Source organism: Danio aesculapii, chromosome 22, assembly GCF_903798145.1.
Source record: "Danio aesculapii chromosome 22, fDanAes4.1, whole genome shotgun sequence".
NCBI lineage: Eukaryota > Metazoa > Chordata > Actinopteri > Cypriniformes > Danionidae > Danio > Danio aesculapii.
The window spans coordinates 10988857-11004415 of record NC_079456.1 but is presented as its reverse complement, the minus strand read 5'-3'; the positions used below and the strand labels follow the sequence as shown (position 1 = coordinate 11004415).

The 15559-nt window shown below is 35.3% G+C and overlaps 2 protein-coding genes across 2 annotated transcripts; both read left to right on the top strand.

The window, feature by feature from the left end:
• The first annotated feature begins 1385 nt into the window (after positions 1-1385).
• On the top strand, positions 1386-7643 carry bloc1s1 (biogenesis of lysosomal organelles complex-1, subunit 1). The gene is made up of 4 exons (XM_056448175.1): positions 1386-1562; positions 2718-2790; positions 3687-3819; positions 7349-7643. Exons 1-4 carry the CDS (start codon positions 1502-1504, stop codon positions 7457-7459), a joined length of 378 nt encoding a protein of 125 aa, XP_056304150.1. The 5' UTR covers positions 1386-1501; the 3' UTR covers positions 7460-7643.
• Positions 7644-8356: 713 nt separating this feature from the next.
• rdh5 (retinol dehydrogenase 5 (11-cis/9-cis)) lies at positions 8357-14886 on the top strand. The gene is made up of 6 exons (XM_056448174.1): positions 8357-8808; positions 11536-11600; positions 11681-12006; positions 12080-12338; positions 13749-13912; positions 14242-14886. The coding sequence occupies exons 2-6, from the start codon at positions 11584-11586 to the stop codon at positions 14460-14462; spliced, it is 987 nt and encodes a 328-aa protein (XP_056304149.1). The 5' UTR covers positions 8357-8808; positions 11536-11583; the 3' UTR covers positions 14463-14886.
• Positions 14887-15559: the final 673 nt, after the last annotated feature.

The window sequence follows — 15559 nt, the reverse complement described above, 5'->3', positions numbered from 1 at the left end:
AGGCAAAATAAATTCATATTTTAAAGATGTGACAGGGAAAATGGATCACTTATCTTTTAAAGCAAAACAGATCTTAAACGGGGCGACTTTGTAATGAAAAGACCGGAAACTTTTTGGTCTTAAAAGTAAAAATCTGTGCGCATATACCCCATTTGCTGTTCCTCACGTTAAAAAACATGCTCAATAAATGATACAATTAATTTATAATAACTTAACAATGTAAAATAAATGATAAATAATAAAAAAAATGTTTTAACTCTTATTCAAATGCATTAGAAACCACTCTGTGTCAGTTTTAAAGAGAAACACTGGAAAATATGTAACACTGACTGCTGTGGCATTTGTTTTTTTATACTATAGTTGTCAAAGTCCAACATTCTTCAAAATATCTTAATTTGTATTGAACAGAACAATAAATAAAAAAAATTAAATAAAAAATAAATAAAAAAGTCAAAGGTGAATAAATGATTATAGATTTTTTTTTAATTTTTGGGTGTAATATCACTTTAAAGAAATAATTAACCAAGAAAAAGTAATATTCATCATTATTTACTTGCCTTCCACTTCAATAAATAAATAAACAAAATATAACTGGTTTGAAACAAGTCAAATGTGAATAAACGATTGTAGATTTGTTTTTAATTTTGGGGTGTAATATCTCTTTAAAGAAATAATTAACCAAAAATTTAATTTCGTCATTATTTACTCGTCTTCCACTCTCTTGAACACAAAATAAGATGTTTAAAAATAATGGGCTATATGCACACAGACTTTTAATTTTCAGCTAGACAGCCTAAGGGCTTCCGGTGAACTAATATCACGTTTAATATATGATTTCTTTATAAATCAGCGATCTTCATTGCTGGTAATTACGAAGTGGGTCTCAGATCTGACAAAAAGCACTGAATTAAATTCCATTTCCCCCCGCCATGTCTTTAAAATATGACCGTTTATTTTACCCCAGTATTTTCAATGGAATTTCTGCGCTAGCCTGTTGCTACAAACGGCGCTGATTACAATTGGTCTTTCATCTCGTTTTACGCTTGAACAACTAAATAAATGCTTAAGTCTATTTAACTTAATGTATTGTAATTACATTACAACATCGATGCTGTAAAAACTACCTTGTGAAATTGAAAATAGTCACATGAAGCTTTCACCGGAAGTTTATCGTTGGCTTTAAAACTCAGCTGTGCATAGAGCCCATTACTATCAGCGGTTTCAACATTCTTAAAAAAATGTTTTCATATCTACTAATAATCTTTAAAACCACTTGTGATTGACTACATTTTCATTCTTTGAAAAACTGTCTAGTCAACAAATAACTTTTATTTTGAAACGGCGCTTTAAAATACTGTCAATTATTTTTGTCCTTCCGCGATCTCCGTATATGTTTTCAGAGCTGCTTGTCATGTGAGGCCAGTGATTGTCAAAACATTTAGAGAAATTGGCGTTTAAGCACATCGAAATATTTTAAGTTCTGCTAGATTAAATAGCCAAAATGCTCTCGCGGTTATTAAAAGAACACCAAGCGAAACAAAACGAGAGGAAAGAGCTGCAAGGTATGTGCGTCTGTAAATCTCTATCGACTAACTCAATTTCATAGGCCCTTTAAATATAGATATAACTGTCCCGTGTGTTAAACGTTTTTAAGTTTACGTTTATAAAAACCATCATTCAATATTGCTATGAGATTTAGATTTTTGAGAGGTCATTTTTAGCGTTCATTTAATCGTTTTCTTTAAAGTTGTTTTTTTATTTCCTGACTAAATACAGTTGAAGTCAGAATTATTAGCCCCCCTGTTTATTTTTCCCCAATTTCTTAACACCAAAAACAATAGTTATAATAACTCATTTCTAATAACTGATTTATTTTATCTTTGCCATGATGACAGTAAATAATATATTTGACTAAATATTTTTCAGGACACTTCCTTTACAGCTTAAAGTGACATTTAAAGGCTTAAATAGGTTAATTAGGTTAACTAGGCAGGAAAGAGTAATTAGACAAGTTATTATTGTATAACAATGGCTTATTCTGCAGACTATCGGGAAAAAAGATAGGGGCTAATAATTTTGACCCTAAAATGTTTTTTTTTTCCCAAATCTTTTTATAAACATTTTGGTCAATAAAACATCAATTTCAAAAGTATTTGAAAAACAGAGACAAATTATCTTTGCTCCAACAGAGACCCCCGCCCCACTGCACCATTTCTATACAATATGTTATGCCCATTTTTAATCTGTTTCACATCATGTCATGATATAAACATGTTTTTTTTTATTAGAAACTGCTAACAAATAAGACTTTCTCCAGAAGAAAAAATATTATCAGACATACTGTGAAAATTTCCTTGTTCTGTTAAACATCATTTGGGAAATATTTGAAAAAGAAAAATAAAATTCAAAGGGGGGCTAATAATTCTGACTTCAACTATATATCGCATGAATATACTGGCAAAACATACAAAAATGATGAATAAATACGTAGTAATAAAATATGTAAGTTCGTTAAAATGAAATAACCAGAAATTTTCATTTGTTGACTTAAAGTATTTATTTCAATACAAAACAAACAGCTAATAAAATATTTTGAAATTTTTTTTACAAGAAAGTGAATTTAATTTATTTGTGTATAAAGATATTTAACGTTACATTTACTGATAATGTCTTGAAATAATCCCTATTATGTTATAAAATGCTACTATAATCTACAGAAAGACGAAGACGAGAAGCGATAGCAGCTGCAACATGTTTAACAGAAGCTCTGGTGGATCATCTCAATGTAGGGTGAGTCGGAAACCTTTTATGTTTGTTAAGGTGTTATTTAATGCACAGGATTTCTATGGTCAGTTCATGTGATGAATGTGGTCATAATCCACGTCTTTAAGTGTGTACGTTATGACGAAACTCTATGAAAGCAGCTTAAAACTGCACGACTGTATGTAAGTGAATGGGTTTTTGCAACAAATTTATGCAAAACTCACATGAGAAGCATTGCATACAGAAACACAATTTTTAATATTATTTTAAACATGATTATGGGAGACTTCAAGGTGTTTTACATGTAAACAAAAGCCTATGATGCTGTTTGATAATGCAAACTGAATTCATTTTAGTTTGTTAGCGATCATAAACATTGTAGAGCAAACTTTTTCACGGTTTATTGCACGTTAAAGAGGGGAATAAACGATAAATCTCCCATAATCCTGGAAAACCGCTTACTTAAGTGTCGTAAAATAATTAGTATTAATATATGTATTAAACAAAGCTCACACTTTCATAATACTCAGCTATTGTAGATTGCTGAAATCTGCCTTGTTTAATCGATGACTGAATTTAACCCCCTAAAAAACTGGCAGCGCAGCAGAAAATGTCTATAAAATCAAAATAAAAATTCAAGTTTTAACTGACTATTGCAGTATTTATTATTAAATATAGTTCCAATAAATGGGTGCAATATAATTGGGTATATATTCCAATATAGTTGGGTAATCTGGCAGTGGGCTGGTTATAGAGGCCAAAACAAAGACAGACATTTTTAAAGGAGAATAACTGACTTTATCATTGTTTTCTTAGCATGTTTCATAAATATCTGCAAGCATATGGTGATTTCATGCTTTAGAAGAGTCAAACACCTTTAATCTCATTGCAGTTTTAAGACATTTTAATTACTTTTTTTTCAGTGTGGCGCAGGCCTACGTCAATCAGCGCAAACTGGACCATGAGGTGAAGACGCTGCAGGTTCAGGCTGGTCAGTTTGCCAAGCAGACGGCGCAGTGGATCAATATGGTGGAGAACTTCAACCAGGCCTTAAAGGTACACAGGCTTTACCATATAGAAAATACTTCACTATTAACCCTTTGGGCAATCCAGTCAGACATGTGGGATTGCTATTTCTGTGCTCCTGGGAGTATGTATGGAGGTTAGAATGTAACTGCCAATTAAATTAAATAAAAAATTTAAATCAGCCACTTTTATTTTTAATTTAGGCTTAATGAGTCACCATGGAAATTACAACGAAATACAGTAGCTGCATCCGAAATTGCTTACTATTAGTGTACATTCTGCATTTAAATTAAAACTTCTCAACTGGTAGAAAAGTTTAGGTGCGTCACAAATTGCACTATTCTACACACTTTGTACCCGAATGATGCTGTTAAAAATAAATGTTGAATGTTGGGCACTTCACGCATTCAATGGTCGCAGATTTGCTCTTGAAGCAGAAGGGGGCGGAGCTGTTTGGCGCTGAAGTTGGATTATTTTATTTATTTTGGTTTGTGAAAGCAAAATTCTCCAATGTAAGTGATTATGCCAATTCCCAATGGTGAATGTGGTTGCTCTCATGACAGGTACTATTGGGTAGTTTCTGCATTTATTTCACTAATTTGGTGCAACATTGTCTGAGGAAATGGTTTGAATTGAAACATTGAAACATGGTCTGTCTTTCCACTGTTATGCAGGTGACACTCAAATTTACCTGCCTTTAAAAAGGAGTTCAAGTGGATTGGAGACTCTAATGTTTTGCCTGTCGGATGTGAAAGCCTGCTTGTCTTTAAACTTTCTAGATTTTAATGAGAGTAAAACTGAAATAATTGTGTTTGGCCCGTCATTCTTCTAGGACACCACCAGTAGATCTTGGTGAATCGGGTTTTTCTGTGAAGCCTTGTGTAAAAAATCTGGGTGTTATCTTTGATGATGGCTTGAGATTTGCTAAACAGATTAACGCAGTGATCAAATCCTGCCTTTTCCAGCTTCTACTTTTAAAAACAGTCAAACCTATTTTATCTAATGTTGAAAAAATAATTCATGCTTTCATTACTTCTAGATTGGACTACTGTAATTCGCTATATTTTGGGATCAGTCAGACAACTCTATCCCGCCTACAGTTAGCTCAAAATGCTGCAGCAAGGCTTTTAACCGGTACCAAAAAATATGATCACATCACACCAGTTTTGCGCTCTGCACTGGTTTCCTGTGCACTATCGTGTCACTTTTAAAGTTCTTCTCCTGGTTTTTTAAATCACTAAATGGCCTGGCTCCTTCCTACCTGTCAGACCTGTTGACTGTACATCAGCCTGCTCGGTCTCTTCGGTCATATAACCAGCGACTATTATACATCCCAAAGTCGAGGCTGTAATGCAGGGGTGACCAGGCTTTCGCAGTAGCTGGTCCTACCTTGTGGAATGCTCTGCCCCTCTGTATTAGGTCTATATCATCTCTGTCTGTTTTTAAATCTAGGTTGAAAACTTACCTTTTTGATTTGGCATTTTATCAATGAGAATTGTGTTTTAGCTATAATATGTATCAGTGAAATTGTTTGTTTTAGCTATAATTTTATACTTGTTCTTTGTGATTTGCATGGTTCAGCACATTGGTCAACATTTGGTTGTGTATAATTGTGCTATATAAATAAAATTGACATTGAATTGCTGTTTAGTGAAAAAACGTTAATGTTAAAAACGTGTTCCATTTTGGACGACAATAAATTCATACACTATATCAGTGTTTCCCAACCCTGTTCATAGAGGCACACCTACAGTACATATTTTGGATGTTTCCTGTATCTGATACATTCATTTCAGGTTTTTGACTCTCTTCTAATGTTCTGGTGAGTTGATTCATGTGTGTTGGAATAGTAAGAGGTTGAACATGTACTGCTGGTGTGCCTTTAGGAAAAGGGTTGGGAAACACTGCACTACACTGTTGAGTGTACAAGTGCATAAGTGTATGTTGTGCCTTTTGGGATGTATTTAGTATAATTGTGAGTAGAATAAATGGACTTACTACATTCGCCGTTTTGTCTATATCACATTTCCCACCTCCGACAGTTGCATTACTTCACTCCCATTCAGAAAATATCGTGCATGGCCTTATAGGATGGTGTAGCGTAAATTGGATGTGCACTTCAGGATCTCACCAGAAGTAGTAGGGCATCCGGATACTTCTAGCTTACTGTGATTATGCCAGTTCCTATGTGGTGTATGTGGTTGTTCTCATGACAGGCACTATTTGGTAGTTTTGGGATTTGTTTCACTAATGTGGCAACCGTTAAACATCGTCTGGGAAACGGATTGAATTTTCATTTGGGTGAAAAAATTTAGTGTTCCATTTTGGACGACACTTAATTCATTCACTACATCAGTGTTCCCCAACCCTGTTCTTAGAGACACAACAACACTACACATTTTGGATGTCTCCCTTATCTGAACCATTAACTTCAGGTTTTGGAGTCTCTTCTCATGTTCTGGTGAGTTGATTCTGGTGTGGGATTCGGAAGAGCTTGAAAACGTGTATTGTTGGTGTGCCTTTAGGAACAGAGTTGGGAAACGCTGCACTACATGGTTGATTACAAGTGTATAGTGTGCCATTTGGGATGTATTTTGCATAATTGTGAGTAGATTAAATGGAATTCAGACTTACTACATTCAGTTTCGTCGATATCAGTGTTTCTCAACCACATTCCTAGAGGACCACCAGCACTGCATGTTCTTGATGTCTCCTTTGTCTGTTACACCCATTACAGGCCTTTTAGTCTCTGCTAACAAGCTGATGATCTGAATCAGGTGTGTTTGGTTAAGGAGACATGGATAATGTGCAGAGCTGGCGCTCCTTCAGGAACGTGGTTGAGAAACAGTGGTCTATATCATATTTCCTACCTCCGTCAGTTGCATCTCTTCATTCCCATTCAGAAATGATCTTGCATGGCCTTATGGGATAGTGTAGCTTCCATTGGATGCACACTTCAAAATCTCATCAGAAGGAGTAGATCATCCAGATACTTCTCTTCTACTGTTTTCCCAAATACTATAAATTTAGACATACTACTCGACTTGCATACTGTTTTTCACATACTATACAGTAGGGAATGTTGTGATTTATGGTAGTGTAGCTGTTCAAACTCTTCATGGAGACAAATGAGATCTAAACTTACCAGTGAATAAGTTTGTCCATTATTTTGCTAGCGCACATTGTTATTCTTTATGTGAACGATTAATCTGTGCAAGTTAATCCACCAAAAAACAAAACAAAAATCTGTGTGTTTGTTTTGGTAATCTTCAGTCAAAGTCTGACCATTTGCATCTGCGTTTGGATTGGCGGTCAGTATCTGATGATGTAATGTCGACACATCAGCTACAATATCCTTAACCACGACTCTCTTACCATTAGTTTGTTATGAGTGAAGGATGCACAAAAAGAAAGACCAGAACACTCAATATTCTGCTTAAATTAAGCACATCAACATACTGAAATAAAAGTCTCAGCAACTCCCAGTTCACATGGACTTTACAGTCAGTTTCTCTAAAGTGAAAATGGAGATTTTTTTTGACGGATAAATCTTTTATAGGAAATTGGAGACGTGGAGAATTGGGCGCGAAGTATCGAGATGGACATGCGGACGATTGCCACGGCTCTGGAATATGTGCATAAAGGCCCGGCCCAGCCGGCGTCTTCATGAACAGACAGACTCTTAAGGTCCAAAGTGGACCAATACACTGAAACCATTGATGAAACCTAGACTCTCATTTACTCTAGTGAAGAACTGCTGGGACGCCTGTTGATTAATTTACGGTTTGTTTTTATTTGTGTTTTATATCATATCATATGTGTTTGCGTAATAAAAAAGTGCCATAATTGTTGCACTTGAGCCTATTATTACATTTCTCCTTACATATTACAAAGATTCTCCAGTGCAGATTAGCTTCCATGATTTTACATGCCATTTTGACCAACATTCGTCAAGTGTTCATTCAACCTCAGTAATGAATGTAAAGTTCCAAGATTATAAACGCTTGTTTTAGCTTTTATAGACACAATCACGAGCTAAAATAGATTTTATACGTTTTTTTGTGGGATTTCACGGCTTGCTAGTTTGTGTAACCCGTTTTAAGCTGTGCACACACCGTGACGCTTCATAATCCACATTTCTAGCGACAACAAAGGTCTCTCAGATTCACGGGATTAACTTCATTTATGTAAGGTGAAAGAGTAAAACTTTAAAAAATGTGTGGAGTATGACAGATTGCACATATTTGCTCTGTTGGAATACTTCTGGTTGATTTTTATGCTTGATCTTTATTAACATTTATATGATGATTTACAAAAGACACTAACTAATATGTCATTCAGTGAAACTAATAGTTCATATACCAAATAAATCACGTATAGTAGATTTAAAACAGGAAATATTTGCTGGAAAAGCACAAAAATATGAATTTTTACACTTCAGATCACTAAGTTTTACTTGTTTGTCAGCTTTACAGTTCTTTTAAATGGTCACTTATTTTGTTTATATGTTTAAATACGGTCAAATCTGACAGAAACTTCATTTATTATGAATTTTTTGACACAGAGTGACATTATAAAATTATTTCACCAATATTTTGACATTTTTAGTAACATCAAATATTCCACGTGGTCTCTAAATTAATAAAGCCAAACAACATCATCCACAACAATATGAACAAAAATAGCAGTTGTTTCAAGCCTCCGTAAACGGAAAATGCCACAATGTCACACTCTTGTCTTTGCTTAAAATTGCCTGTCAACCATCCAAAAACAAATTCAATCAACCTAAAAATAAAGCGAATTGGCAAGATTCTCCCTCAAATGTTCCTCCCAGTCCAGTTATTTAGGGCTCACACTTGCACAAGCACACAAAAAAATAGCCAAACAGCAATACGCCGAGATTGGAGATTAGAAATTGTGGCCCTGTCTTAGAGGATCAGCTTTAGGGATAAATCTCAGACGCAAAACCCACTTCACATCATTCACCATTCAGGAGCTCCAGAGCCAAGAAGGGAAAAGGTAAGTCTGACGATCCATTACTTTAGTAGCCGAGAGTCTTAATTGTATCTTTAATGAACATTATTATTAATCATATGTAAATTATTAGCATTTGTGTATGTTTCATTTATGTGTGTTTGAGTAAACTGGCTTCAGATTTTTGGTTAATTTTTTACTTATGTGAAAGTCATTTAAATAATTGTTAGGTGAAGTGGAGTAATGACGTCATGTTTTTTAAAGCAAAGTAATTAATTTAATCCGTGTAGTAACTTAATTCCTTAAAGAACTTTTATTTTGAAAAACATTTCTTAATTGTTTGTACTAGCGATTGATTGAGACGTAGTTCATTTTTAAAAATATTATCATGAGAAATAACTCAAGCATTTTGTGTAAACAGATTTATTATTATTATTATTATTAATTTACATTTAATAATTAAAAAAAATGTATCAGTTTTTCTAATTAGCCAACATTTCTTAAAACATAATAAGACTAAGAGCTTAAATCCTTTCTGTCATTGTGTTTTTGGTGTCCTTGAAGAATCCTCAACATTTCTCTTCGCTAATTAGCCGCCGAAGCTAATAGGTTTTGAACTTTGAGAAGCTTATAGTGTTTACTGTGCTGCTGGATTTTAATTTTTTTTACGGAAACCATCTCAAACCCTACTCCGATACCAAAGTCTCCCATTGTTTCTTAAGAGCCTTAGCTCGAGATTTCTCATGTGCTCTGAAAAACGGCAGTGTTATGCATGTTAGCGCCCTGTGACTGCATAATCTAAGTGAAGCACGTGGGTCAATATTGTTCAATAAGCCTCCAAAGAGCACGTTACGTCACTCGAGTTTTACGGTTTACGCGTCAATTCATGAGGTAGATTACATGAGTATTTGGATTGCAGTTAATCAGCTCTAATTTAATTATGCAAATGTTTTAGCAGATTTGAATTTGGGTATTGATGGTTTTATGGTCTACACTTTTCATTTACAAATCGGTAAATTTCATACTAAATACAAAATTGTAAGAAATACATTAAAATAAAATATATAATTTATATATATATATATATATATATATATATATATATATATATATATATATATATATATATATATATATATATACATATAAGGGCTGCACAATATACAGTGCATCCGGAGAGTATTCATAGCACTTCACTTTTCCCAGATTTTTTATGTTACAGCCTTATTCCAAAATGGATTAAATTCATTTATTTCCTCAAAATTCTACACACACAATCCCCCATAATGACAATGTGAAAAAAGAGTTTTTGAAATTGTTGCAAATTTATAAAAATAAAAAACCTGGAAAATCACATGTACTTAAGTATTTACAGCCTTTGCCGTGAAGCTCTAAATGGAGCTCTGGTACATTCTGTTTCCACTGATCATTCTTGAGATGTTTTAGCAGCTTAACTGGAGTTCACCTGTGGTAAATTCAGTTGATTGGACATGATTTGAAAAGGCATACACCCGTATAAGGTCCCAGGGTTAACAGTGCATGTCAATAATCAAAAAAGTGAATTTAATCCATTTTGAAATAAGGCTGTAACATAAAAAATGTGGAAAAAGTGAAGCGCTATGAATACTTTCCGGGTGCACTGAATCGTTTCCGCATCAATATTGAAATGTGTGTATCCTCAAAAGTCACATCGCAGGATATGCAATGTTGAGTCTGAATTATAGTTGACCTGTAGATACAGAACTGTATTTATTTTCTGTATTTGTATGGAATTTATACAGTTTATCAAAAAAAAAAAGTTTTTCTTACTTGAAATTTTGTCTAAACATCTATATTTTAAAGCAAAAACAAGATTATTTTACTCACCCCACTGACAGATAATTTAGCTTGTTCTTAATTTTGACTAAAAGCTATATTTTTACTTGATTAGAAATGTGACAAAGCAAAATACAATAGCTTTTTTTTTTTTTTTGCATTGTGACTATTCAATTTCTGCACCCAAATACTGAGAAAACCATCAAATACTGCTACTCAAACTGTATTCATCTTGCTAAATTTATCGCAGAAGAATTAATTAATCGCAATATCAGATTTTTCCAATATCGTCCAGCCCTAAATATGTATTTATAAGAGTTTGGATACAAAAACCTCTAAATGTCCTCTGAAATCTTTCACTAAAATGAGCATTTTTATCAGGATCCTGTGTGTGTGTTCAGTAATATCATTTTTATGTCAAAAAATAAGTCCTTTTCATGGTCCTTAAAGTGAAATATCTCAACATAAACAAAGGAGGCCAAGAAAAATGTTCAGTTTTGATTGAAAATTCAGATGGCAGTGGTTTTTGCATCTGAACTCTTCATATATATATATATATATATATATATATATATATATATATATATATATATATAAAATTAATAGTACATTTGTTTTCCTTAACAACAACAAAAAGTGTAAAGTAACCAAATTACCTATTTGTGTAATTCAATCAATAATTTTAATTATTAAAATAAAATCTACAAACAAATAAGAAATTGATTGTGTTTTATAATTGTTAAATATTAAAACGTTAAAAAAATTATTGAAAAGATTATTCAAATTTTTCAATAATTGTCATTTTTTACATAACTTTACAAGATGTTTTGTTCCATTGAATTATTATTGCGCCCCTTGTGGCGATTAAATGAATTGCATCTGGATTCTTCCTGCATTAATTACACCTGAACTGCTGTGTTTTTCATTTTTTTATGTCACTGGCGATCTACCAAAAAGCAATTGTTTACAAAACATCTTCACAGAGCCACTCAGGAGGCAGAAGCGATGTTTGAGTACTTGAGGTAAGAGCGTGTCTGATTACAACACTGTAAGCAAATTCACCAAATATGTAAACTTAGCACTAAACATTTTGTGCTTACAGTAACTGCTGTCCCTGCACCTATACATTGGGTGCGTTTACGCTCCTGTGGGTTCTGGTGTGGTTCTACCGGGACAACCTGGAGGTCACTAGAGTCTCAGAAAAGCATGTGTTCGTGACCGGTTGTGATTCTGGTTTTGGACACCTACTGTGCAAACGCCTGGACAAACGTGGTTTCCGGGTCCTAGCCGGGTGTCTTACGGAAAAAGGTGCAGACGATCTGAAAAGAGCGGCAGGACCTTTCTTGAAGACCTGCATTTTGGATGTGACCAGCTCTGCTAGCATCCAGAAGGCTATGGAATGGACCAAAAAAGAAGTTGGTGATAAAGGTGAGATTCAGTTTTAGGCCTCGAAAATAAAAGTATTGAAACAATTTTCACATATTTGTTCCTGACTTTTTAGGACTTTGGGGTTTGGTGAACAACGCTGGGCGTTCTCTTCCAATGGGACCGTCGGAGTGGATGAAAATCGAGGACTTCGAAAGCACCCTCAAGGTCAACATGACTGGCGTGATTGAGACCACCATGACCTTCTTTCCACTTGTGAAAAAGGCCCGTGGACGGATTGTAAATGTGGCATCGGTGTTGGGTAGAGTTGCAGCTAATGGCGGCGGGTATTGCATCTCCAAGTTCGCAGTGGAGAGTTTCTCCGACTGTCTCAGGTATTGCATTTCAATAAAAGGTCTGGGATGAAAAAATAAATATCAAAAATAACATGTATTATTCACAGTCCATTTACATAAAGTTTTCAGCCAAAAATTGTAAACTTTTTATGTGTGTACAGTACATAGTGTCTGAAAAAAGGGTATGTTTTGTCAATGTACATGTAAACACCTGAAAACAAGAGCCTGTAGATTAAAGTTAAGTGCGAACAAACAAACGACAATGGTCAAGTACGAGGTAGTTGTGTTGTTGCTTAAGTATTTGCTAACACTTCATCAGCAAAATGTGGATTTACTTTACAGTATCACCACATTACCATTTCAAACCAAACCACCAATGGCACATTGTAACTTCCTTTCTGTTTGCTAACAAGGTGATAGCGCCAAATACTGGTTTGGCATATGTAATTTTTGTGCAGGTATAAGTGAAGTTTTATAATTGAAGTTTTACAAACTAATTTCGAGAGAAGCACGTGATAAGAATTGGTCGTGACTGGTCCTCATCTGTAATTAGTAAGCCAATAGGATCATTCCAACTCACTATAATAGCCTGTCTAGCATTACTCCCTTGTCCTAATTTTTTTTTTTTTTTATTCCTCTATCCACCCCATTCCTCCTTTACCAGGGGGAGCTCTCAACAACTACCTGATCTTGGAGCCCTTACATCCTCATTGACCAGGCAGGAGCCCTGGGCTCACTATCTAAGAGCTCAGGGTTCACTTCCGGGACAGCATAACAAACCTGCTATTATTATCAAGCAATATCTAAGTGTGAACTCTTGAAGCCAATTTTGTGAGGAGCATGTGATATGATTGAATGCAGCTGGTCTCTCATCTGTAATCAATGACAATCCAATCAGATTGATCCAACCCTACAATAAATAGACCTATTTTCCACCCCTTTTCCTCCTTTATGAGGGGGAGCTCTCGAGACCTACCTGTTCTCGTACTCCCTTTCATGCTCATTGACCAGGCGGGAGCCCTGGGCTCAGGGGAGTAGCAACCGGGGGGGATGGGGGGGATACGTCCCCCTCACTTTTTGGGACAGGCCATTTAGAAACAGGTGATCAATAATTATATGAATCTAAAATTTTGAATCTCATTCAGCTGCCCCCCCACTTTTAAAATGTCCTCTTCACCCCTGCCTGCAGAGGCTCAAATATCTCGGAGCTCAGGGTTCTTTCCCGGGACAGCATGCCAAACCTACAAATAGCATCAAGCAATATCTAAGTGCGAACTCTTGAATTCTGAGTTTTTGGCCATTTTTTTGCGGATGTGTAACAGATTGTTTTTAAAATTGTTGAGTGGCAATAAATTAAAACACAAGGTAAAAACGTTTCTGTTTTTGGCTACATTGTTGTTGTGTCAATAGTTTTTAAGAGAAATCTGATGAGTTCTGTGGCAATTTCAGGAGAGACATCCAGGGTTTTGGGGTCAATGTGTGCATCATCGAACCTGGTTTCTTCAAGACGCAGGTGACCAGCCTTGAGCCCATTGAGAGGGAACTTCATCGCCTCTGGAATCAACTGACCCCTGAAGTGAAGGAGAGCTACGGAGATAAATACTTGGATAAGTGTATGTTATTCATCCCCAGCAAAGACATTTTCTCCATTTTCCAAAATATCGTCCATTTAAGGCTCATTTAAACTGAGCGTTAAAGTATGGTTTGGTGCAGTACAATACGGTCCACATTTATTTCAGTTTCCGCTTAAGGAAACATCAAAGTACGACTCTTACTGTACCAATTTTTGGGACTCATTTTCTAATATACAAATCAGATAGATGGCCATACAATGATGTAAAAACATAATTTCATTTATTTGTTGTCTATAAAATTACATTTAATTTTCAGAAATAAATATTTTTTAAATGTCAAACTGAAAAACACTCTCTTATCTCTTCAGACATCTGGATCCAGAGGCTGATCATGAACTCCATCTGCGACTCTGACCTCAGTAAAGTGACCAACTGCATGGAGCACGCTCTACTAGCCGTCCACCCAAGAACTCGCTACAGCGCAGGCTGGGATGCCAAGCTCTTGTGGATTCCCTTGTCTTATATGCCTGCTTGCTTTGTAGATATTGCTTTGAAGCTGGTGATGCCAAAACCAGCAAAAGGCGTTTAAATTTGGAGTGTAGTTAAAAGGTTATTTTAGGCCAGATGCTCTTAAATTCTTACTTTTGGTTTCCTTCTTATACACTGGACTGGGCTTTGACTAGATGACTCTCTGTGGATTCAGTTATGTATTTATGAGATCTGGACACTATAAATAATTTTTATATATTTATGAAAAATGAAGTGTGTCCATATTACTTTCAACACCTTGCCCTATTTCTTATTTCTCAATGGCATTTATTTCTCTTGCCTAATAAGTGACTTTTGCCTGAACTTGCCTTAAGTCAAATCAAATATTCATCAATGTTTCTGTCACAAATATTTGCCTGATGGTGAAATAGATGTGTTGCCATTCATTGTATGAAAGTTTCAGTTGTAGATCCTCACAACGTGCCACATTAACTGAAAATGTACTTGCAAATGGAGTACACACAAGTGTATGAATGTACAAATTCAATAAACTTTCAAAAAAAAAAAAAAAAAACCCTGAAGAATCTGCAATCTCTCTTTTGACTGGATTTGACTGTTTATCACTATTATGCTCTCACTATTATGCTGCCCTAGGTGGCCGCCTAGGTCGCCTCTATGGATGCGCTGGCCCTAGACATGGTCAACAACAATACTCGGGTAGGCTATGGTGTTGACACAATGCTCAGTTGGTACTAATGGGCCCAAAGTGTGTCAAGAAAATATCTGAAAATATTTGAGTTACTGTTGCCTTTCTATGAGCTCAAACCAGTCTGGCCATTCTCCTCTGACCTCTGGCATCAACAAGGCATTTGCACTCACAGAACTGCCGCTCACTGGATATTTTCTCTTTTTCAAACCATTTTCTGTAAACCCTAGTGATGGCTGTGCGGGAAAATCCCAGTCTACTCAGACCAGCCCGTCTTGCACCAACAACCATGCCACCTTCAAAGTCACTTAAATCACCTTTCTTCTCTATTCTGATGCTCAGTTTGTACTTGTCTTGACCTTGTCTACATGCCTAAATGCATTGAGTTGCTGCCATGTGATTGGCAGATTAGAATAAACTTAATTCATATTGCTTGAAAGACTAAGCTGTATCATCCTTATGTTTAATTTTAAAGATGTAAGTTGTGGACC